We start from the raw sequence: 26,657 nt of genomic DNA, 5'->3' as shown, positions 1-26,657 counted from the left end.
TATGAGTGTGTGTGTATATATGTATGTGTATGTGTATGTATGTATATGTGTATATATATATGTATATATATGTATATATGTATATATGGATGTGTATATATATATATATATGTGTGTGTGAATATAATATAGAATTGACTTGCAATATTAGTCGGAGCTAATGACTCCCGTCTTCGCCAGTCGTTAGTGACCAAAATGAATATTGTCTCGGTGTGTAACTACGCCAAAACCATGTCGGACTCCGTAGGTTTCTCTGGTCCCCTCCCCAATCTGACCAGCGATGACATGTTTAGCCGCATGCTCTCGCTCCGTCGCTGGTTGTATCGGTGGTGTTCAGAAAACGACGTGGCCTTTATTGACAATTGGGAGACATTTTGGGGAAAGTCCGGTCTGATTAGAAGAGACGGCATTCATCCCACCCGGGCTAGGGCTGCTCTTGTCTCTAGTAATTTGGCCAGTTTTATTAGACCCTCCCCCTGACAACGCAGGGTCCAGGCCAGGATGCAGAGCTGCAGTTTAACACACTTCTCTGCTGCTTCCCGAGGACCAACGCCTGCCAATAAAACTGTAGGATTGCATTATGTAATTGGCGACTCTGAAACTATAGGATTACATGATGTAATTGGCAACTCTAACCAGGTGCCTAGCAAAATAATAGTTGTAGTTCCCCGCCCTCCAAAAGTTCACCGGGTGCGGCGTTTTGGAGGCGTTAACCAAAATAACCTTGTAAAAATTAAAACCAATGCACATTTGGTACCAATAAGAGACCGAAGAATTAGATGCGGACTACTAAATATACGATCGTTAAGCTCCAAGTCTCTGTTAGTAAATACAATTGAATTGAATTGCCCTACAGCCCTCTGCCCTACAGCCTTATAGCCCTACTGCTCTCTGCCCTACAGCCCTCTGCCCTACAGTCCTACAGCCCTGCAGCCCTCTGCCCTACTTCTCTGCAGCCCTACAGCCCTGCAGCCCTCTGCTCTACAGGCCTCTGCCCTACAGTCCTCTGCCCTACAGTCCTACAGCCCTAAAGTCCTGCAGCCCTACAGCCCTGCAGCCCTACAGCCCTGCAGCCCTATAGCCCTACAGCCCTCTCTCCTACAGCCCTACATACCTATGCCCTACAGCCCTCTGCCCTACATCCCTCTACCCTACAGCCCTACATCCCTCTGCCTTACAGCCCTACATCCCTCTGCCCTACAGCCCTACATCCCTCTGCCCTACAGCCCTACATCCCTCTGCCCTACAGCCCTACATCCCTCTGCCCTACAGCCCTATAGCCCTACAGCCCTCTGCCCTACAGCCCTCTGCCCTACAGCCCTACATCCCTCTGCCCTACAGCCCTCTGCCCTACAGCCCTCTGCCCTACAGCCCTACATCCCTCTGCCCTACAGCCCTCTGCCCTACAGCCCTATAGCCCTACAGCCCTACATCCCTCTGCCCTAAAGCCCTACAGCCCTCTGCCCTGGAGATGCATCACAGCTCATGGTTTCCACCTGGTTTCCATTCATACAGCTGATCCCACGCAAAGGACAGTTTGGGTGTTATACAAAATGTTTTTATTCTGAGCAACAACATCAGTCGGCCATAAGACGATGGACACATTACACCAAACACACAGGACCTCCCAATATGGGAGAGGAAGGATTCAAGTCACATAATTCAGTTTCATCAGATATTTCCTGCAGACAGTACATTACAACATTCAATGATCAATGGGAAAACACTGTATCATAAATAACAAGTGGTATTTACCAGTGGTACCCAACCTTTTCTGCACTGCGGACCGGTTTAATGTCTGACAATATTTTCACCGCCCAATCTAAAGGTGTAGCTGAAACTAAATAAAATGACAAGATCGGCATTAAAAACTGTGGGATTTTCTCTATTATAACAATAATAATAAAAACAATAATAATAATAATAATAATAATAATAATAATAATAATAATAATAATAATAATAAAACGCCATTTTCGAAAAAATAAAATAAAAATGTTTGTTTTCTCATTAACGTTATTTAAAGCCTTTAAGCCTAAAGACTTAAAAGCATTTATTTTATTTGTTATATATTAAGGAGACCGATATATTAGTGATTTTTATTTTGAAGGCGTCTCACCGAGACCTTGTTAACACTCGGCGCTTCGAACTTTAACGGTAAAAGTTTAACGGCAGTAGAAAGTGTGTCTGAAAGACTAAACGAGTGCCAGGAATGCTAAAGTGGAGCCTAACTGACACAAAAGCCCCTGCTGATAAGGATTTGTTTTCTTTGCACATGTTATGCCGTATTTATGTCCAGCTTGAGTTTGGTTGCCATGGTTACTCATGTATTGCGGTTAACGGTAGCCGACAGAGCAGCTGTGTCGGTCTGTATTTAAGTTAAATGAAACTTATATGAATGTAGAAAGACTAACTCTATTTTATTTGATTCCTTTATAGCTCTTACGGTCTGTTTGCAGTGTGTTTACTGAACATCCAAGGAATAAAAACATTGTGAACCATCAGTTTGAGAGTCAACCATCATCAGTCGGGGCTACAGAAATTATTTTTTCTCTCTGTGCGGCCCGGTACCAGATGACCCACGGCCTTGTACCGGGCCGTGGCCCTGGGGTTGGGGACCACTGGTATATACTGTAGATCCTACAAAAGCACAGATTTGAAGAGATATGAAACACTGAGGCTGCAAAAATGGATTAAAATACCACTTTTTGGAATGAAGTAAGGCTGTGGCTTTAGTGCCTTTTGTTGGAGGTGCATTTGTTTTTCTGAGTCCATATAGGTGAGGAGTACCGGTACTCTGCAGGAAGTATTTCCCACAACCACGAGCCTCAGAGGAACTTTGGGCTGTACAAATGACTGTCCAAACAGCAGCGCATATTCAACTGCATGACCCCTGTCATGGATTCTGTTTTGGCATATTAGTGCAGCACCAGCGATAGTGCATTCCAGTGATACAGCTCCCATAACAGTCCCGTCTGAAACAGGCTGCCTGCTCGTACAATCAGCAAGTTCCACCACTTGCTTTGGGAATGTTGTGATACTTCCAGTTAACTTTGAAACAGCTGCGGTGGGAGACCCGGTCCGGGTTCTTACGCTTCAGAGGACGCCTGGGGCTTGAGATGGGCTTTCTCCATGGTCGTACCGTACGGATCAGGTCTTTTAAAGAAACCCATCTGCAAGGAAACGTGGACATATCACATACAAACCAAAGGCTGCAAGGACGGAAGGGAAACATTTTCATTTTTTCAGGAAGAAGAGACATTTCTTCATAAGAAATGCCAGAGAGGGGCCTGCTCCAGAGAAGTAACGCACACAAATACTCTCCATAGATCTAGAAAATATAAACTAGGAATTTATTGCTCACTCTTTTATGTGTGAAGACTGGAATCTGCCACCACAGCCATGCAGTGACTTTGGATTCGTTCATACATTTTATTGACTGTCACGTCTAATTAGTCTTACATTTTGTGAGTGTGCATTGTGTGCAGGTTTGTGTATGAGAGAGATGTACAGGACTGTCTCAGAAAATTAGAATAATGTGATTAAGTTCTTTATTTTCTGTAATGTAATTAGAAAAAAATTAAATGTCATACATTCTGGATTCATTACAAATCAACTGAAATATTGCAAGCCTTTTATTATTTTAATATTGCTGATTATGTTTAAGATTAAGATTCCCAGAATATTCAAATTTTTTGAGATAGGATATTTGAGTTTTCTTAAGCTGTAAGCCATGATCAGCAATATTAAAATAATAAAAGGCTTGTAATATTTCAGTTGATTTGTAATGAATCCAGAATGTATGACATTTTTGTTTTTGTAATTGCATTACAGAAAATCACAATATTGTAATTTTCTGAGACAGTCCTGTATTTGCTGTAACGCAAACAGGTTAAGCTCCAGAGTAAAACAGCAGGCCCACAGTCGGAGCTGGACTTCATTTGAACACATAAATAGCTGTGATGACACAGAGAAATGACGGGTCCAAACCTGGAAAGAAGATTATTACCGCAGACAGGGGAGGCCCATCAGGGGGAAACGTTGTTCCTGGATAATCTCACGAGTTCAACTGTTTCAGCCCAGCTCTGAGTAATAATGCTAAATCCCTAAATACTGCTCTTTTACAGTTTGCGGTCATAACCCAGTAGAGCAGAAACGTTTGCCAGAGGAGGTTTGACAAACCTTTATCTCATCCAGCAATGCTTACAAAACATACGGAAGAGTATTAGGACCATGCAGGAGAAAAAATATTTGAGAGGGGGAGATTTTCTTTTTTTATTGTGCACTTCAAGAAAAAAGTTGAATTGTCGACATTAATGTTGAAATACAATTTCAAGAATGAAGTTGAAATTTTGTGTATAAAGTCGGAATTTCGAGAATAAAGTTGAAATACATTTTCGACTTTTTTCTTCGATATTGTACTTCAACATTATTCTCCACATTTCGACTTTTTTTTCTCGAAGTGAATAATGAAAAAAAAAAACCTTCCTCCTCTAAAATATTATTTTTATTTTTCTCCTGCCTGGTACTGAAGAGTATTACTCTTCAGTACAAAACATGTATTTGTGTTCAAAAAGTAAAGTTGTTTGTTGAGTGGGTTTCTGTGCAGCACGGATCCTTCCAAAGTATTGAGAGACATTTTCTTGACTCTAGTTTCTTCTCAGATAATCATGTTGGTAGGATTGTGTAGCAGCTCATTATTACCTTGTAAAGTAGATATATGAGCAGAGCCAGCAACAGCAGCCCCGTTAGAACGGCCAGGATGATGATCCACACCGGAACCAGGACCTGACTGTCCGGCGTGCCCCACATCACGCTGGCCACCACCTACAACAGCACACACAACAGCTCAGACTGGCTCTCACTGGGACATAGAGCCCAAAACCTCACTGGTCAGCACCACTAGAGGTGACCAAACTTACTTATCATTTTTGAAAAGATCCATGTCTATAGATGATATTTTATTATGATAACCTTCCTGAGTGTTAGCTGGATCAGAGTTATCAGCTCATGAAGTTACCACCCCCTTCAGAACATTTTAGATGCCGGTGCATATCCTGGTTTAGACTCATGTACAGGATATCTGTCAATGTTTCACAACATTGTCTTTGGTATCATTTTAAAGGGGACTTTTTAAGCATTCATTCAAGCTAGGATGTGAATCTTTCTGACCAACATAGAGGTCACTGCAGCTCTTTAAACTAGAAACAACACACATTTTTACACACTTTTCGCCTAAATGATATACTATCTTTTATCCCTGTGTCATCTAGGAACAACAGAGACACAAAATACAAAAACTGGAATACTCACAGGACCATAAGGATTCAGGAAATGTATAAGATACCCCTACTATATTGTTGTTACAGGTCATTATGAGCCTTAAACTAGAAGAGCATCATTAGGCTCCTATGAAACTATAACAGACACTAATGTCACAAACTGGTCTTTATCTGCAAATACACGACATAAAGGACATAACAATGAGATAAGGAACCAGCTTACTTTTATAAACAACATTAGAGACACAAAATACAAAAAAATAAAAATACAAAAACTGGAATACTCACAGGACCATAAGGATTTAGGAAATGTATAATACACCCAATTTAGAATCATCAATGAACCTGAAGGGGCTGGTAACTTCATGAGCTGATAACTCTGATCCAGCTGCCACTCAGGAAGGATTATTTTACCAGAATATCATCTATAGACATGGATCTGTTCAAAAATCATAAGTAAGTTTGGTCAGCTTGAGTGGTCTGGTCTGGCCCATGGACTAACATTGGAAAAAAGCTTAAAAGCTTGTGAAAATGTATAAAAGTCAGGTGGAAAACCCAAACAAAGTTACCTTTTTGGACCCGGATGGCTTGAATTTGGGAGGAATAGAATAAGGCATGGTGTTCACCTGGTAATAAACGGAGCACTCCACCACGTGCTCCGTGTACGGCCGCTGTGGGAGAGACACGGATGGTTGGTCAACAGATCAGGGGAAGGTTTATTGCATGATTCTTACGTAGTATTTAAAAAAAACACCTGGACAGCTGCACAAGGCTTAATAATGGTTGAGTGAGCATGATATTGATATTGACATGATATGATATTGAGTATTAGGGCCAAACTAAGACAAAAAAGAAATTGGAAATTACGAGAATAAAGTCATAATAATATGAGAATAAAGTCGTAAAATTACAAGAATAAAGTCGTAATATTACCAGAATAAAGTCGTAATATTATGAGAATAAAGTCGTAATATTACGAGAATAAAGTCGTAAAATTACAAGAATAAAGTCGTAATATTATGAGAATAAAGTCGTAATATTACTAGATTAATTCAATTCAAAGAGGTTTTGATGTTTCTCAGGAATGATCATAATGATCATAAAGATTTTCCTCTTCCACAAAAGACGCAATTTCTTCCAAGTCTGTGGTTCCTTCCTCGAAATAGACGCAGTCGTTTGCATAATAATTTTAAAGTCCTTATACTGATAATAATTCCATGCTGATGTGCCAAAAGATTAAGTATTTAATTATTTGTGAAACCGATACCGAAATATAACTTCACAAGATGCTCAATATTCCTCATTCTAACACTGGGAGAAGAAGCTCTTCCTGTTCTCATAAATTACCACTTTATTCTTCTAATATTACGACTTTATTCTCCTAATATTATGACTTTATTCTCATAAATTACGACTTTATTCTCATAATATTACGACTTTATTCTCATAATATTATGACTTTATTCTCGTAATTTTCAATTAATTTTTTTTGTCTTAGTTTGGCCCTAATACTCCATCGTAAAATCTGCTACTAGCCATTGTGTGGACGTATTCGTTAATGTGCATGCATTGTAACAACTGCTCACATCACACAAAATTCAGTATAAAAATTATCTCAATTTGAATACTAGCTGTTAATCTCCAACAGAGGGCAGTATTGCCCAGCTGGATTAAACTGCTTGTGCATCAACACTTGCAGAGCAGGCAGCTCGTCATCCAGGTCTGCACAAGTCTATTCATGGTCACCTTGCAGGAAGCAGGTGTGTTAAAGCAGAGCGTCATCTAAAACCTGTAGGACAGTCGGTCCCGAGGACCAGGTTTGAAGAACTCTGCACATGAATCTATCCTCTCACCTCCATGAAGGTTTCAGCCCAGAGTCTGGAGCGAACGGTCAGGATGACGCTGCCCCCTCTCTCCAGCAGCCCCACGTCACAGTGCAGCTCCCAGCAGTCCACCACCCCACACGACTGTAGCACGGAGACAAACACACAAAACACACGTCTTTATTACGGAGACAAACACAGAAAACCACACGTCTTTATCACGGAGACAAACACACAAAACCACACGTTTGTTTTTTTAACTAATGACTGCAGTAATCAAGTACGGTCAGCATCTTCAACACATCAGATGCTTCTTTGTCCACAAACTGGCTGATGGTCCAAGTTCTTTTACATTTTCATGGTTTTCAGCTCGATTTATTTTGGACATGAATTTTTAAACTTAAAAGGTTCTCTTCAGCAAAAAGTCTGAGCCGAGAGCAAATTTGCCCCTTATAGGTACAAGTGAAGCATGTAATGACCCCCCACCGTGTTTGACATTAAAGCTACTTTCACATAGAACGCAGCACACCGACGGGGTGGGCGCAGACAAGCGCGCATATTCGTTGCAAGTTGCTTGGCGACCGAAAACATTTTTCCGGTCTGGCGCCGTTTTCCCATTCATTGTGTATTTGCTGCCGTTGCACAAGAGCGCAGGGCTTTGCGCCAAGGTCGGTGGCGCGCAACAGGACGCACGCCACCCGGTTGCCGCCGGGTTGCCGCGGCAGCAAGAGCGCAAGAGGGCGCAAGACGGCGCAATACGGCACAAGACGGCGCAAGACGGCGCAAGACGGCGCAAGCTGCCGCTGCGAATTGAACATTTTTTTATTTCACCATGCGCCCTGTGACGACATCTCGGTGGTGTCCAATAGGAGAGAAGGTGCTGGAGGGAGAAAAAAAACTTGCAGCTTGTAGATCAGATAGAAAAGTCTGGCCCTCGGCAGGAGGGTCCCCCCTTATGATCCAGGTCCTGGTCCAGGTTTCTTCCCTCCTAAAGGGGAGTTTTTCCTTGCCATTGTTTATGTAATAATTGCTCGGGGGTCATGTTCTGGGTTTCTGGAAAGCGTCTAGAGACAACTTTTGTTGTATTAGACGCTATGTAAATAAAATTGAATTGAATTGAAAATTGAATCAGAGACGATCAAGATGGAAGAATGATCTTGGCTGTGAGTCTGTGTGAAGAGCTGTGGGATGAGACTGCATGACCATGGGTGCCCGAGCCTCAGCACCATGGGTGCTCGAGCCTCAGCACAATGGGTGCTCGAGCCTCAGCACCATGGGTGCTCGAGCCTCAGCACAATGGGTGCTCGAGCCTCAGCACCTTGGGTGCCCGAGCCTCAGCACCTTGGGTGCCCGAGCCTCAGCACCTTGGGTGCCCAAGCCTCAGCACCTTGGGTGCTCGAGCCTCAGCACCATGGGTGTCCGAGCCTCAGCACCTTGGGTGCCCGAGCCTCAGCACCTTGGGTGCTCCATGGGTGCCCGAGCCTCAGCACCATGGGTGCCCCATGGGTGCCCTATTTTCTGTAATAACTTTTGAATGGTTTCACATAAAGACTCGTGGGTGGTGTCATCAGACTTAGTTTTGAGTCCTTGACTTTTATTGGTGCAAATTGCATGCACGAGGGCCCGTTCATCGCTGCTTGCAGCTTTAATTATTATTATTATTTTAAATCAGTGTGTCTGTGGAGCAGGTGCAGCAACATAAGTATCTTGTTCCAAAAAGTTGACATGTACAACTCATGTTTTGTTGTATCTTTTGTAAGGTGACCTTGGGTGACCTGAAAGGCACCTCTAAATAAAATGAATTAGGGCCCGAGCACTGACAGTGCGAAGGCCCTATTGTTTCTGTATGAATTGTTCTCGTTCTTGGTATCCTCATTCTCATTTTTCTTCTGACGAAATGAGGGCCATTATTTCCCCCTAAATGTGCCCCAAAAGTCACCAAATTTTGCACCAAGCCAGGCCTGGTGAAAAATTTGATATTTAATGGTTTTCATTAATGGGCGTGGCCTAATGGCTCAACAGCGCCCCCTAGAAAACTTAATGCCTCAAGCCCCACAATACGGTTTGACGTACATGCACGAAAGTCGGTACACACCTGTATCATGGCGCAACTTAAAGAAAGGTCTCTTGGCGCCATGGCCGAAACCCAACAGGAAGTCGGCCATTTTGAATTAATCGTGTAATTTTGGCGCAATTTATGCCATTTCTTCTGCCGTTAATGCGGCCGAAGCATAACGTACGTGCTAACGTGCGTAACGTGTGATATACATCAAAATGTGCATCTCGATGATGGGCATTACTTTTCTCAGTCAAAAGCGTTACCGTGGCGACGATAGACGCCAAAAAGTGCACCCACCCTTCATCTGATTGGTCCATATTTTATAGTTCCTATTTTCTGCCATAACTTTTAAATGGTATGACATACAGAGTCGTGGGTGGTGTCATCGGACTCGGTTTTGACTCCTTCATCTTAATTGGTGCAAATTAGCCCTGCCTCTTCTTCTGATTGGTTGATATGTGATAGTTCCTATTTTCTGTAATAACTTTTGAATGGTTTCACATAATGACTCGTGGGTGGTGTCATCAGACTTAGTTTTGAGTCCTTGACTTTTATTGGTGCAAATTGCATGCACGAGGGCCCGTTCATCGCTGCTTGCAGCTTTAATTATTATTATTATTTTAAATCAGTGTGTCTGTGGAGCAGGTGCAGCAACATAAGTATCTTGTTCCAAAAAGTTGACATGTACAACTCATGTTTTGCTGATATTTTTGTGAAAAAGACAAAAGAATGAATGTGAGAACATGTTTTCAGTACTTTTCAGATTTCACCAGTCAGTCAAATGTTTCTCAGATGCAGCAGGCTGGATTATAACTGGCTGACGCTGCCACCAAAAGCAGGGTGACGTGAAACCTGACAGTTACTGCCTCTACAGAGCCCTCAAGGGTTTTTAGGAAGAGTCTGATGTTTACAGTCATGGAAAACTATCACTACACAATAGAATTTTTTTTTGGTAAAATGATCTAATGTTTTAAACAATTTGCCAAAATCACAGAATATCTGTGGGATAAACGGTCAGCAGAACAGAAGTTGAGAGAGAAGGCTGGAAAAAAAAGCTAAAAGAGTGAGGACCAGAAATGATTTCAGGGACAGTGGTTTCTCTACAGTGAAGAAAAGACAAAAAACTTGTATCTGTATCTTTTAATCCCGCAATTTTCCTCAGCAACAAAATGCTGGGCTTGCCATATCATTTTTTCATTAGTTGATATGGTGCATTTTTCCAATAATAGAAGATGGGATGTCATGTTTTTTGTGAATTGTGTATGTGTGTGTTTGTGTGTGTGTGTGTGTGTGTGTGTGTGTGTGTGTGTGTGTGTGTGTGTGTGTGTGTGTGTGTGTGTGTTGCATGCCGTTCTGATGATAATAATAATATAATAACAATAATCCTGACACCCCCACCAACAGGAGGCCCTGGGCCAGAACCCAAGGGCCCAGGGAGTCCCGTACCAGGCCCTTCCAGACGCCGCGCCACAGTCGATGGCGTCAGGTCCACGGACTGGGATGGAACAGTTGACAAACTGCTGAGAAAGAAGGGTGGCTGAAATCTTTAGATTTTTCCACTGGGGTGTTTGTAACTTAGCAAAGATGGTAACAGCTGATGGTGGACGTATGCTACTACTAAAATAGTACTGGCCAAATAACTTACACCTTATAGTTCAATATGGAGGTTTCAGAAACACTATTTAACAGTAGCATGTCCTAGATAGCAGCCTCTGTTGTTGAAAACACTGGGATTTTCCACTGGGATTACCTTTCCTTCTTCTTTTCAAATCTCTGTGTGTTAGTATTGTCTGAAAGCTGATATGTTAGGAATATTCTCCTGCAACCACATCTCAGGGAAACACATGGTACTGCATTCCCAATGCTCGTCAGCATTCCAAGCAATCCATTACGACTGAAGGCAGAGATGGTTTAAAATCCCTATTTTGTCACTTTGCTTTGCTCTTGAACTACATCCACATGTCCTCTACAGCTATTCTCGGATTTGGGGTGTCAGGCACGGTAATATCAGGTGCAACTCTTTTGTTTTTATGGTTACTTATAACAGGTGATAGGAAAAGTAACAAAGAAAATACCTCAAGCAGCACAACATCTAAACTGCAGTGAAAAGGCTTTCCAATAGCTGTGTGTTCAATGAAGAAAACTAAGATGAATAACTAATAATAAGTCTGCAAAGACAGAGCTGCAATAGCTTTAAAGTTAAAGATTCAGTACTAGTGTTCACTAGTATTCAAAAATTAAATCATGGAGGACAGCAGAACAGAAACTTCATCAGAGAGTTGGAAGCTTTGATTTCAAAATGGGTCATCTAAATAATATTACAAATGCTGTCAGACATTCCAGCCATTGATGAAGGCCACACCAAAACAACTCTGTAAATCACAAAGCTAAATAACTTAATTTCATAAACAATTACAGCAAGAAGCTTGAGATGTTTACCAGAGCTCATCATATCTTTTCCCATTTCCTCAGTTGAAAGAAATAATATCATTAGAATTTAAATGTTTAGTGCAGAAGGCACAATTACATCTTCCCGCAATGTGACTGGACTATTTTGGTTTTGGTTTTCTAAATACATGTTCAAAGCCTAGTAAGCTGAACCACACACAAACACAATTACAGTTCAATTGTAACCTCTGGTACTGATGATTCAACACAAGGGCATTAACTTTGTTTACTGTAAGCGAGGTGTAGTTGGAGTCAACAATCTCTGCAGACTCAAGGAAGGAGGATCCTGCAAGGGTCGAACGATCTTATAGGCACGACAATACTGGACCAGATCAACTTAGGAGGTCTACCACAGGTTTTTAAAGTTGCAGTAGGAATGGGCGATATTTTACCATTCACGATAAACCGTCAAAAAAATTCCCCACGGTAAGAATTTGTCATCTACGAAAAACGATAAAATTCCCGTTGATTACGTTTTTGTATAAAGCTGACTTACATTTTTTTTCTCGCGTTCTTACATTTCAAACTTGTTTCATTTGAGTCATTACAGTTTTGCAGTACAGGTGTACTAATTTAATTGGTTTTTATTAATTCAATTTAATTGGTGTAGTTTAGTAGCATCTAGTATTATTTTAGAGCAGTGTTTTGGGGGCTCCAAAGACTGAATGTGGTGATAGATTTATAGTTACAAAGGTGGAGTTGAATTGGTATTTTTTCTATCGTCATTTTTATTGTTATCGGGATAAATGCCAGAAATTATCGTGATACGTTTTTTAGTCCATACCGCCCATCCCTAAGTTTCGGTAATTATACCGCTACTTTAAAAAAACCTTGTGTTGAACCAGAGATTTTAGCTAATTATAGACTAATTTCCAACCTTCCATTTGTATCTAAAATTCTGGAAAAGGCAGTTTCAAGCCAGTTATGTAACTATTTGTATAGAAATGATCTGTTTGAAGTTTTTCAGTCAGGGTTCAGAATGCATCATAGCACAGAGACAGCACTGGTTCGAGTCACGAATGACCTTCTTATGGCCTCAGATAAGGGATTAGTGTCCATACTGGTTCTACTGGACCTCAGATAAGGGATTAGTGTCCATACTGGTTCCACTGGACCTCAGATAAGGGATTAGTGTCCATACTGGTTCTACTGGACCTCAGATAAGGGATTAGTGTCCATACTGGTTCTACTGGACCTCAGATAAGGCATTAGTGTCCATACTAGTTCTACTGGACCTCAGATAAGGGACTAGTGTCCATACTGGTTCTACTGGACCTGAGATAAGGGATTAGTGTCCATACTGGTTCTACTGGACCTCAGATAAGGGATTAGTGTCCATACTGGTTCTACTGGACCTCAGATAAGGGATTAGTGTCCATACTGGTTCTACTGGACCTCAGTGCTGCTTTTGACACTATAGATCATGGCATTTTACTGCACAGGTTAGAGCATGTTGTTGGGATTAAAGGGACAGCTCTACGTTGGTTTAAATCATACCTATCTGACAGGTTCCAGTTTGTTCATGTACATGAAGTTTCTTCAGAACAGTCCAGGGTCTGTTATGGTATTCTGCAGGTTTCAGTGCTAGGGCCAATCTTGTTCAGTTTATACATGCAGCCGTTGGGAAGTATAATCCAGAATCACGGCATACACTTTCATTGTTATGCTGATGATACGCAGCTCTATTTGTCTATGAAGCCGGATGAAACAGAACCGTAAGATAAACTTTAAGCATGCCTTGGCCTTGGTGTTGTTTTCTATCAGGATTTGTCATTTAAACTCTATATTAATCAGGTTTGTAAAATAGTGTTTTTCAATTACTGTAATATCACAAAGATTAGGAGCATCCTCTCCCAGAGTGATGCGGAAAAATTAATTAATGCATTTGTATCTTCTAGACTAGATTACTGTAATAAGAATATCCTCCAGCTGATCCAAAATGCAGCAGCGTGAATGCTGACAGGAATCAGCAGGTGATAACACATCTTTCCAGTGTCCATTGGCTCCCAGTAAAATTCAGAATCCAATTCAAAATGTTATTACTTGCGTATAAAGCCCAAAACGGCTTAGCTCCGCATTACTAACAAGACCTGATAGTGCCTTATGTTCCTGGCAGAGCTCTCCGTTCTCAGAGTGCAGGTTTACTCGTAGTTCCTAGAGTATCTAAATGTAGATTTGGAGGGCGGGCGTTCTGCTATCAGGCACCATTACTATGGAACCAACTTCCAATCTGGGTTAAGTAGGCTGACACCACCTCCACCTTTAAAACTAAACTTAAAACCTTTCTGTTTAGTAAAGCCTATAGTTAGTGTTAGTAAACCTCTAGTTAGTGTAAAGCTGGTCTGGATGCTGCTATAGAGTTACGCTGCAAGGGGACACCAACATGATCCACTGAGCGGTGCCCTTCACCCCACCTTCTCTCCTTTTTTTCTCTTTCCTTTCCTCAGATCAACTCTCAGTTATTAATTATAGGTATCTCATAACCATCATTGTTCTACATTGTTCTTGCAGTTTGTTGTGCTGGTCTGAATTTAAAAAAATTACATCCTTCCAGGACTCCAGGAGTAGATGAGGTAACTCTGGGTGTTATGGGGCTGTCTTGATTGACATGCCTTTGAAACACCATGGATATCTAGAGCAAGTACCTCTGGAATGATGGATTGACTGGATTCACGGTTGTCTTTTTTAATCTTCCTAGTTGTGTGGCAAATCCCAGACTTGTCAGAGGACATATTCTATTCCTTGTTTTCCCTGAAAATCATTTACCGTGAGATTGCCTATCCAACATTGTCTCACCAGGTTTCCTTGTTCCGTCAGAGGTTCTCTGAGTAGATCCCTCCTCGCTATGTGGTGCTCAGTGCTCGACTTCAGTGACGTAGGACCTTCTGCTGCCGGAGGCTGAAGCTGCAGTCATTAAAAAAACACAATCCAGTGTTCAGGGTGGAGAGTAGGACGAGGGTGATGGCGTCACGTTGTCAGCTAAAGCTGGGCATTCACTGTGCAATATTTTAAATCGTTTGATTCAGCCCCATCTCACATTGCATGACTAGATCTCTGAGTTCAAAAGTTCACAGCCCACGATTTATGGTCTCACACTGTACGACCCGATGCTCTGATGCTCCGTCTGCTCACACTATACGATCATAATCCTCACGTCTGCTCACACTATACGATCATAATCCTCCCGTCAGACCTCTGTGTACTGGAACTCGAGGCCGGTTTTAGGGGGGGGCAGGGGTGGGCTGTGTCCACCCAAATGTGCATCCTGCCCACCCAATCAAAGGTTATGGGGATCCTTTATTTTTTTATAATGTAATTTTTTTATATATATTAAAAAAAAATCACAATATATCTGTACCGTTTCTGATTGGGTGGGCACTGCGCATCATTTTTAGACACAACAATGAACGCATACCGCAAAAGTTGTGTCTCGGTGGAGGGACCCGACGTCCCAGCAAAATGAGCACAACAGAGAAGTTCAGAACAGCAGACATAGACACACTGAAGGCTGATTTATGGTTCCGCGTTACACCAACGGCGTAACCGTATGGTGCGGGTCACCGCGTACCCTACGCCGTAGGATCTGCGTTGGTGTAACGCAGAACCATAAATCAGCCTTTAGCAATTTGTGCCATTCTGTGTGGCGATAAATGAAAAAAGATTAGACAACGTCGTGATTGGACAAGGAATTGGCTGGGCAGACGTGGGAAATGTGGTCTTTTTTTTCTGCTATTAAAACATGATTTGTAATGTGAATTTGCAACACTTTAAACTACAAATAATCGTTTTTGACATGACATCAGAAATTGCGCATGCTCTCTGCGAAAGGATGAGGCAAATCGGGTCGTAGCACGACCAGGATTTCAAACACTCTCGTCGTGAGGTGTTAATCTCTCGTCGTGAGGTGTTAATCTCTCGTCGTGAGGTGTTAATCTCTCGTCGTGAGGTGTTAATCTCTCGTCGTGAGGTGTTAATCTCTCGTCGTGAGGTGTTAATCTCTCGTCGTGAGGTGTTCATTTCTCATCGTTACCCCTCGTTTACTGCACGAGACACGACCAACGATTGGGTCGAAATCCGTCCCGATCCAAAAAATAGTCGCACGACTGGAAAATCGGCTCAAAACGAGCCTATAATCGCACAGTGTATGCCCAGTTTAAGCTGTGTGTTGAGATGTGTGTTCTCACCTTCACTTTCAGTGCATTGAAGGCTGTTTTGGAGGAGCAGCGTAGTGGACCCTCCGTGATCACCTCCAGAGGGTAGAGCAACTCGTGCCCAACAACCCTCAACGGACACGTCACCTCTAGTGTTGAGTGGCTGACCATACTGGGACCATTATTCACCAACTGGGAGAGAGACAATTTATGAATTAAGATGCTACAAAGCACAACAAAAAAACATTTAAGTGGCTCTCTAAACATCACTATCATTAAAATACCAAGGATTAAGAGCCATAAGATTAGATAAATTAGAAGTGGTATTTTACCTCATAAACATGTTGAAGCTCAGGGCCGACATCTTGCTCTTTCTCCAGACTGTGATTTATGTTCCAATCAGGAGGAGGAAAGATGACTTTGTCTGGCCGAGAAATACTTCAAGTGGTACAATCACAAAGTCATTTTAATCAATAATTAAGGTTATGTAAAGGTAATATAAAGGATGTGGTGGTAACAATGATAATGAAGCCTCACCCCTGCAGAATGACATCAGCCATTGCAGCAACCTCCAACTCCAAAAGCACCACTTCACTTTCAGAGTTATTTGCATTTTTACTAGAACACAAACCAAGAAAGACAAACGCCTAATGTTTAACAAACATCTGCAAATTTGGAAAAGATCACTATAATTATAAAATTGATGACTGCAAAATAGATGAATAAGTGATAGTAATCCCTATACAGGACTGTCTCAGAAAATTAGAATATTGTGATTTTCTGTAATGCAATTAAAAAACAAAAATGTCATACATTCTGGATTCATTACAAATCAACTGAAATATTGCAAGCCTTTTATTATTTTAATATTGCTGATCATGGCTTACAGCTTAAGAAAACTCAAATATCCTATCTCAAAAAATTAGAATATTCTGGGAATCTTAAACTTAATCATAAAGTTCGGTGTCTCATCACTTAATTTCTACAACAAATCCTGCCTTGAAGTCGGACCAAGCGTCAAGACTTTTGTAAGCCTTCAAGCTTTGCTTCCCCGGTGTAGAAATTAAGTACATATAAATATCAGGAAACTGGATTGGTGGCCAAATATTAATGTCCATGGACCACTGGTTCTTGGTAACTGTACCAAATATTAATGTCCATGGACCACTGGTTCTTGGTAACTGTACCAAATATTAATGTCCATGGACCACTGGTTCTTGGGGAAACTGTACCAAATATTAATGTCCATGGACCACTGGTTCTTGGGGTAACTGTACCAAATATTAATGTCCATGGACCACTGGTTCTTGGTAACTGTACCAAATATTAATGTCCATGGACCACTGGTTCTTGGGGTAACTGTACCAAATATTAATGTCCATGGACCACTGGTTCTTGGTAACTGTACCAAATATTAATGTCCATGGACCACTGGTTCTTGGGGAAACTGTACGGGTCACTGTCAAGTCCAACTGCCTTTAATTTTAGCCGATAATCGGCTGTTATCCCTTCTTCTCCACTAGTTGCAGCCATTTTTGCTGATGTTATGCCACTCAGTGTGAGTAAGGGGGCTGGTCCAGTGGGAAGTGACGTCAATGCAGACCCTCTATTGCTGCTTGTTTACTGACACTAGTCGAACGTTCCACCATCTAACCTAATGTCTGAAAACAGACCTACGTACCTTCGTACTTGGAACTGAAACTGAACAGTGTCCTCAGTATCCTTCAGTCTCGGCACAGTGAAACGAAGGCCAGCAAAGATCTTCAAACAGAAAACGGATACAATGAATGTTTTTTGTTTCAAATTTTGAAAAAAATCATGGACTCTTCTTCTGCCTCACATATTCCGCTTTATTTATGACAGAAAGAATGAATAGTCTCCTTAAATAAAGGTTTGATTATGTTTACACATGTTTCCTTGGATTTAACTCGGTTGAGACACATTAAGTGATTCAGGCCAGAACAGTGTGTGGTTTTCTCCGGCTCTTACGCTGGCTCCAGACTTCATGGGGTTCCCCAGATCACACGACAGATAACGGGTCTGGTTTTCTTCCTCGTAGCTGCACGTCAGTTGAGTCAAACCCTGGAAAAGACACAAAAACATCGAATTCTATCACCCATTTAGACTTATTATTAAGAGGACTCAATTAAACATAAGAAAATTAAAAAACGTCTGAACTTTTGTTTAAAAGGAAATGTTTATAACAATGTTTATCCCGGCAGTACATGTGATTTTGTTTGTTTAATTGTTAAACTGCTCTGATGCTGGCTGAAGTACACTGGGTTTCTTATTTCTGCTAATGTAAATCACTTCAATGCTAGTTTAAAAGTCATACAATTGGTTCTTGGTACCTGTACCAAATATTAATGTCCATGGACCACTGGTTCTTGGTAACTGTACCAAATATTTATGTCCATGGACCACTGGTTCTTGGTAACTGTACCAAATATTAATGTCCATGGACCAATGGTTCTTGGTAACTGTACCAAATATTAATGTCCATGGACCACTGGTTCTTGGTAACTGTACCAAATATTTATGTCCATGGACCACTGGTTCTTGGTAACTGTACCAAATATTTATGTCCATGGACCACTGGTTCTTGGTAACTGTACCAAATATTTATGTCCATGGACCACTGGTTCTTGGTAACTGTACCAAATATTAATGTCCATGGACCAATGGTTCTTGGTAACTGTACCAAATATTTATGTCCATGGACCACTGGTTCTTGGTAACTGTACCAAATATTAATGTCCATGGACCACTGGTTCTTGGTAACTGTACCAAATATTAATGTCCATGGACCACTGGTTCTTGGTAACTGTACCAAATATTTATGTCCATGGACCACTGGTTCTTGGTAACTGTACCAAATATTAATGTCCATGGACCACTGGTTCTTGGGAACTGGGGCTGGTCCAGTGGGAACGTGACATCAATGCAGACCCTCTATACCCGCTTTATCCTTACAGGTTCCCAGGGGTCTGCTGGAGTCTGTCCCAGCTCATTAGAGGCGAGAGGCAGGGGGTTCACACTGGACAGGTCGCCAGTCCATCACTGGGCCTGGGTGATTTAATGACCACGATTTTCAAGACTACACACATTAAAAGGTTATTTAAAGACATTTTTACAGTTACTTTTCTTTGACTCACCACATCATTCCGTGCTATTCCACTGTAGTCTGCTTGTGGTGGAAGCAGCACGTGCAGCTCGGCCTCGTACGCTCCTCCCTCGCCCTCGTTCGTGGCGTTAAAGGTCAGAGTCAAGGCATTTTCATCACCCAGGTAAACTTCTGCTCTGCCACTGGAGGAATGGAACCAACATGTCATCACTATGAGTCCTCCAACAACCGTTACACACTTCACCAGCTTTTTTGACAACATGTTATTACCAGTACTCGAGTTGTAAAAAAAAATCAGGGGGGATGGTGGATTTGATCATATGGGACAGATAATTTGTGCTGATTACAAATAATATAATATATTACAAATAATAGCAGTGACCAAAACACCTGCAGAAATACTGCAGGAATGACATAGCAGCAGTTAAATGCAGCATTCTGTAAGCTTTAAATATCCACTGGGCTTACATCAAATACATCAAAACACAACAATAAAAAACACTTTTCTGAACTTATCAATATGACTCTGTCCTTCACAGGATAAGTAACATGGATCACTGCAAAAACTCTAAATCTTAACAAGAATATTTGTCTTATTTCTAGGTAAAATGTCTCATTTTAGTAAAAAAATCTCATTACACTTAAAACAAGACTCATCAATGGAAAAAACAACAATTTTCACCTGTTTCAAGTAGATTTTCACTTGAAATAAGTAGAAAAATCTGCCAGTGGAACAAGATTTCTTTGCTTGTAATAAGAAGATAAATCTTGTCCCACTGGCAGATTTGTCTACTTATTTCAAGTGAAAATTTACTTGAAACAGGTGAAAATTGTCAAATAAGTTATTTTTCTGGTGATGACTCTAAATGTTGAAATAGCAGTAAAACCACATTCATTGATGAAATGACATAAGGGATGGAAAGGAGGGATGACAGTTTTACAGGGGGGATGATTTGGACCGTTTTTATTTCAGGGGGGATGATTTGGACCGTTTTTATTTCAGGGGGGGGATGATTTGGACCGTTTTTATTTCAGGGGGGGTGCCATCCCCCCTCACCCCCCTCAACTCCAGTACTGGTTATTACAAACATGTTATTACATGCTTTGCTTACTACGTTAATATCTCTAACCCTATATTATAAGGCTTTTTTTTTTTTTTTCAAATTGTAGTGTATATAACACAAAAGATAAATACAGAAAAGCCATAATCTAAACACAATATTTAGAGGGTTGTTTTTTTCAGTGCTGATGAGGGCAAAGTAGGGACACCAAACACAACTCATTAACTCATTAGAAAAAACACACACTCATCACTGTATTTTCTGCTCGCATCTTGACAAAGAGATTGAAAGAAGATATGTATGTCTTTAAAACTTTGAAAACACAACCTAAGACTTTTGTACACTAGTGTAAACACAGATATTTTAGGATATATTTGATAGTTTAACATCATAAGGTGATGTCCCCAGTTTCCAGTTGAGAAAAAATAATTCAAAAATTCCAATCCAGAAAATGGCCTCTGTTTGTAACACTTTTCTATATTGCCACAAATATATAAGTACCGATCCAGTTCTCATGAAGGCCAAGAACATCCTAATATCCATACATTAAAGGTTAAACTTAATGAACAAAGATTGGAATGTAATTAATTAATTCAAAGAAATACATTTTAACAAACTAATTAAAGCTGCAAGCAGCGATGAACTGCCCCTCGCACTCACGGCCACCTCCCCCATAAGCATATCAGACATGACACCACCCACGAGTCTTGATGTCAAACCATTCAAAAGTTATTGCAGAAAATTGGAAGTATCACATATCGACCAATCAGAAGAAGGGGTGGGGCTAATTCAGGCCAATGAAGGTCAAGGACTCAATACCGAGTCCGATGAAACCACCCACGACTCTATGTCAAACCATTCAAAAGTTATGGCAGAGAAAAGTATTCTAGGGGGCGCTGTTGAGCCGTTAGGCCACGCCCATTAATGCAAACCATGAAATATCAAATTTATCGTGAGAACCATAAATCAGCCTAGGCGGATTTATGGTTCACTGGGAGCAAGGGCTCTGGCGGTTGATGTTGATCCACGGACCAAACTTGGTAAGGAGCATCAAACTCACTCTTATGTACGCGGAAATAACGCTAAAATATAAAGAAGGCGTCCCAAAGTGTGATCTATGGTGAAATAGGAAACTGAAGATGTGTACGCTATATGAGTAGGCTGTTCCCACTGTTCCCTCCAGTTCTGCAGCAGCTTTAGCCCCGCCCACTGCAGCCGTCGACAGTACATGCCGCTTTCAGTGTGAACGCTCCAAACAGCGAGATGCTGGCGTGGGGAGATTTTTGACGCTTTCAGTGTGAACGCAGGGTAAGGTTTCTTCCTGTTAAAAGGGGGTTTTCCTTCAGACAGTCACCTGTACTATTATACTATTAATACTCTTAATTTTAGTATTTTGTAGTAAAATATTGGTGTGCTTATTCACACATGCTGATTGTGCTCTCTGAATACTTCTATTATTGTATTGTACGTCAGCCTGAGATCTTCCAAGTCCCAAACAGCCCCTGTTACGTGTGGTGTCCCCCAAGGATCTGTCCTAGGGCCTCTCTTCTTTATTTTGTACATGCTGCCCCTGGGTCGTGTCATCAGCCGACACGGCATCTCTTTTCACTGCTATGCCGATGACACTCAGCTGTACCTCCGAACTGGCCCCAACCTACGTCCCACCCCAGTCCTCTCATCATCACCCACTCAAGCCCTTTCCAACTGCTTGGAGGAGATTAGGGTGTGGATGAGTCACAACTTCCTTCAACTGAACAGTTCCAAAACCGAAGCCATACAAATTGGCACCCCTCACCAGGTCCAGTCATCACCCATAACCCCCATCTCCTTCTCCGGTCAAGACATCCCCCTCTCTACCTCTGTTACCAACCTCGGTATGAAGCTGGACCCACAACTCACCTTTGTAAACAACATCAAACATCTGTACAAAACTTGCTTTTTCTATATAAAGAACATATCTAAACGCCGCCCCTTCCTCACTTTCTCCGATGCAGAAAAACTCGTCCACGCCCTAATCTCCTCCAGGCTCGACTACTGTAACAGCCTGCTCAGTATCCCCAACAAACACCTCCAGAAACTGCAATTCATTCAGAACTGTGCTGCCCGAACTCTGATGAAAACACGGAAATACGACCATATCAACCCTATTCTTCAATTCAATTCAATTCATTTTTATTTATATAGCGTCTAATACAACAAAAGTTGTCTCCAGACGCTTTCCAGAGACCCAGAACCCAGAGACCCAGAACATGACCCAATTATTACAAGCAATTATTGCATAAACAATGGCAAGTAAAAACTCCCATAGTGGGATAAAAGCCTTAAGCCAAACAGTGGCAAGAAAAACTCCCCTTTAGGAGGGAAGAAACCTGGACCAGGACTTGGATCATAAAGGGGGAAGAAACCTTGAGCAGGACCTGGATTATAAGGGGGGACCCTCCTGCCGAGGGCCAGACTGGGGGTCGGGGACGTCAGCAGCACACAGCAGGCAGGTGGAAGCAGCAACAGGATGAGCAAAGGGGGGGACCGCAGGCAGGTGAAAGCAGCAACAGGATGACCGGGGGTGGGGACAGCAGGCAGGTGGAAGCAGCAACGGGATGACCGGGGGTGGGGACCGCAGGCAGGTGGAAGCAGCAGCGGGATGACCAGGGGTGGGGACCGCAGGCCAGCATGCAGCTCCCGAAGCTCCGGCCCAATCAGCAAGCCCCAACCTAGGGAAAGGTTGAGAAGGGGCAGGGCCAGGGAGAGGAGTCTTGACGGACAAATCTCTACCCCGCCTGACCGGGCCGTTACACTGCCTCTCTCACTCCCACACTGCAGGTTCCGGTGTTGTGCATTCAGAGATGCTCTTCGCCACCGGCAGAGGATGCTGCACCATGTACAAAAGAGGAGAAAACAAGAAAAGGGGGGCCAGCACAAGAAACTACAGGAGCAACTTCAGAACCTACACTGGCTTCCCATAACCTCAAGAATCCAATACAAGATTGCCCTCATCACCCACCTCTGCATCTACAGCAATGCCCCTCAATACCTCAAAGACCTCCTGACCCCTCACTCATCCACCCGTAACCTCCGCTCACAAAGCACCAACCTCCTCTATCAGCCATGCACACGACTCCATGGGAGACCGAGCCTTCTGCTCCGCTGCCCCCACATCTGGAACTCTCTCCCTGAACACCCACATCTGGAACTCCCTCCCTAAACACCCACATCTTGAAATCCCTCCCTGAACACCCACATCTGGAACTCCCTCCCTGAACACCTACGTCAACCCCAGTCTGTGGACACTTTTAAAAAGGGGCTCAAAAGCCCAGGTATGTCAGTGCCACCTTGACAGAGCAGTGGGTAAAGAGCTTCTCCACAGCTGGTTTGTTTGCCCTTTTCATGCAGACGTTGTGCCATATCAACCAATGAGGTGTTTGGAATCCGCCCACTGAGTTTGACGAGTGAAACTGACAGTTTTACATTTACATTTCATGATTCAGCAACACGAAATCATTAATTAAATGTGTCATTAATTAATTGAATGCAGTTTTACATTTCATGATTCACACGCAACACGAAATCATTAATTAAATGTGTCATTAATTAATTAAATGCTGAAATAATACATATATATTTTTACTTAAAATGAATTGTATTTTAATTAATTAATGACATATTTCATTCTAATTTTAATTAATTAATGACACATTTAATTAATTAATGATATATTTAATTCCCATTTTAATTAATTAATGATGTATTTATTTATTTAATTTTGGCACAAAAAATACTCCATACTCGGCCACCGTACTAAACATACAAATTGAGCCAGAAAATCAGGGCCGGCGTCTTGCAGTGTGTAAGGGCCTTCTGTGAGTCTCTTCTGTTGTTTTTCTAGGTTTTTTTTCTTTTCTTTTTTTGGCTCCGTTTCATCTGCATGTTTGTGTGTGTGTGTGTGTGTGTGTGTGTGTGTGTGTGTGTGTGTGTGTGTGTGTGTCCACTAACTGTGGTCTATTGCACACTATGCAGCTCCACTGCTGAATCGGTTTGTGCTTTTTACTGTGACTCACATCCTGATGGTATATAGACTAGCAATAAAAGCGACTTAAAAAAGAATCCTCAATTTATAGATTATATACCAGTACCCACTTTACACCTTTTATTAGTTTGTGCCACTTTCCGTACCTAAATGAAGTCACTAGATGCAGGACATGGCCACATTCTCCAAGTCAAAATGTGAAATGTAATGAAAATCGAGGATGTAAAGAGTTTTCAAACAACGCATCCCTGTTTCAGATCCCGAAAGTTGATTTTCTGCATATCTGACTATAACCAACCTGGGAAACAAGTTAAATCTGATCACTGTGATTTGTTTCAGAAAACAGACCCCCGCCATGTTCTGCATGTTCACAGTGACATCTCTGTGTGCCAAGACATTTTTAGTGCTGTGATAAATTCCCTCAACTTCCTTTTCGCTGCAACCCTCCCCCATCTGTTACACTTGGCAGTAATAAATCCATGTTTCTCTTGAGCAGGAACGGGGGAAAGGATTGTGTTGGGGGTCGGAAATGGGAATTCTCTGTCATTCCTTTCACTCAACCCCCCCCCCCATCTTCAGAAGGTCTGAACGCAGTGACCCTTTTACTACCAATATCACCACCAGGTGGGTTTAATTAGGCCCAGGCAAGTTTAGCAAATAGACGGGAAACAACATTTGTGCCAAAACATCAACACTCCATTCAGAAAAGTGAAACTGCAGGCTGAGATGTTACACTGTCCTGAACCTAATTTAACTCTAATAAAAGCAGTAAAGAACACAACTATAGACAGTGTCAGTCCTGTGTTGTGAGTGTAAAACATGTCTGTGACTGTGGGATCTTTGCAGTCAGAAATCTGCTGTGTCCTCAGGTGTTTCGCTGAAAGGAAATTCTTTTCCATGAAGCACTGAATCATCGGCGCTTGGTCCCAGGGCAACCGTGAATGCAGATCTTTTAGTTTTCACAGGAAATCTTTAGCGCTGAATGTATTTCTGCAGCTGAGAGAAATCACATGGCCACTTAATTGAAAACAGCCCTGGTCACAGAGCTGCCAGTCTGGGAGGAGAAAGTCTGAGCATGGAAGTGTGTTTTGTGACTGGAGGAGATGTTGACCCGTATCTTTCTGGCGCTCGTCCACAGAGACACCATTCATTAACAAAAACATGAGCTGGGCTGATAGTTGGGATTATCTACATCTGAGTGCAGGAACAGTCTCAGCTGCTGAATTATTACTGCTGGTGGAAAAAATCTTTCTCTTTGTTAGTATTATGCTGTTAAAAATGATCTTTTATCATTCTGATTAACCCTTGTGCTGCCTTTGGGTCAGGGAAGGAGGAAGGGAAGAAGGGAGGAAGGGAGAAAATAAGGAAGAAACAAAAGAAGGAAGGAAGGGAGAAAAGAAGGAAAGAAGGAAGGAAGGGAGAAAAGAAGGAAAGAAGGAAGGGAGGGAGAAAAGAAGGAAGGAAGGAAAGAAGGAAGGAAGGAAGGAAGGAAGGAAGGAAGGAAGGAAGGAAGGAAGGAAGGAAGGAAGGAAGGAATGAAGAAAGAAGGAAGGAAGCGAGAAAAGAAGGAATGAAGAAAGAAAGTGAGAAAAGGAAGGAAGGAAAGAAGGAAGGAAGGGAGAAAAGAAGGAAGGAAGGAAGGAAGGAAGGAAGGAAGGAAGGAAGGAAGGAAGGAAGGAAGGAAGGAAGGAAGGAAGGAAGGAAGGAAGGAAGGAAGGAAGGAAGGAAGGAAGGAAAGAAGGAAGGAAGGAAGGAAGGAAGGAAGGAAGGAAGGAAGGAAGGAAGGAAGGAAGGAAGGAAGGAAGGAAGGAAGGAAGGAAGGAAGGAAGGAAGGAAGGAAGGAAGGAAGGAAGGAAGGAGAAAACAAGGAAAGAATGTACAAGGGGAGAAAAGAAGGAAGGAAGGAAAGAAAGAAGGAAAGGAGAAAAGAGGAAGGGAGAAGGAAGGAGAGAGCAGGAGGAAAGAAGGAACAGGAGAATGAGGTCATTTTGACCCAAAGACAGTACAAGGGTTAACAGATTCAACAGTTAGAAGGCAAGTAAAATATGGAATAAACAATGACATTAGTGACTCCACGCTCAGATCCTGCTGTTTCTCCGGCTGACAGATTCAACCCCCCCCCGGCTTTCAAAGCCACCACAGCACTGAAACAGCTCTAATGAAAGTCACACACGACCCCCTGGTTCTCTGGTTCTGGCTCCCTCACCATCCTTCTCCTGCTGGACCTCAGTGCTGCCTTTAACACCGTCAACCACTCCAGCCTTCAACTCATACCGGTCTGAAAGATCTCACTACTGCCTCCCCACAACGTCCTCAAACTCAACAGTAATCAAACTGGAATTAAAATCTTATAATCCTCCCAGAACTTCTCCCTCTGCGTCGATGGTCACGCTGTCGCTCCCTCCCCCCTGGTCAGAAACCTGGGCGTCTACACCAGGGGTCGGCAACCCAACATGTTGAAAGAGCCATATTGTTGTCTAAGCCTTAGAATGAAGACAACACATGCTGCATGTTTCTTTATTAGTTAGAACTGGGGGAAGATTTTTTTTTTCATTATGCACTTTGAGAAAAAAGTCTAAATGTTGAGAAAAAAGTCTTAATGTGGAGATTAATGTTGACGTACAATCTTGAGAAAAAAGTCGAAATGTCGCGAAAAAAGTCAAAATGTCGAGCAAAAATTCGAAA

General features: G+C 42.1%; 1 protein-coding gene across 1 annotated transcript in view; it reads right to left on the bottom strand.

Annotated features, from left to right (window-relative positions):
* Window positions 1–1,995: 1,995 nt before the first annotated feature.
* Window positions 1,996–26,657, bottom strand: part of LOC133449054 (integrin alpha-5-like) — a 100,245-nt gene continuing 75,583 nt past the window's right edge. The window contains exons 20-30 of the mRNA XM_061728164.1: window positions 18,919–19,069; window positions 17,753–17,845; window positions 17,445–17,524; window positions 16,301–16,381; window positions 16,096–16,201; window positions 15,797–15,955; window positions 14,409–14,516; window positions 7,136–7,249; window positions 5,852–5,953; window positions 4,705–4,827; window positions 1,996–3,173 (exon numbers count right to left, since the gene is read on the bottom strand). Of these exons, the coding sequence (XP_061584148.1) occupies window positions 3,090–3,173; window positions 4,705–4,827; window positions 5,852–5,953; window positions 7,136–7,249; window positions 14,409–14,516; window positions 15,797–15,955; window positions 16,096–16,201; window positions 16,301–16,381; window positions 17,445–17,524; window positions 17,753–17,845; window positions 18,919–19,069 (1,201 nt within the window). The 3' untranslated portion in view covers window positions 1,996–3,089. The remainder of the gene's footprint in view (window positions 3,174–4,704; window positions 4,828–5,851; window positions 5,954–7,135; window positions 7,250–14,408; window positions 14,517–15,796; window positions 15,956–16,095; window positions 16,202–16,300; window positions 16,382–17,444; window positions 17,525–17,752; window positions 17,846–18,918; window positions 19,070–26,657) is intronic.

This window comes from Cololabis saira, chromosome 8 (assembly GCF_033807715.1).
Source record: "Cololabis saira isolate AMF1-May2022 chromosome 8, fColSai1.1, whole genome shotgun sequence".
NCBI lineage: Eukaryota > Metazoa > Chordata > Actinopteri > Beloniformes > Belonidae > Cololabis > Cololabis saira.
This window is presented reverse-complemented; position numbering and strand designations above follow the sequence as displayed.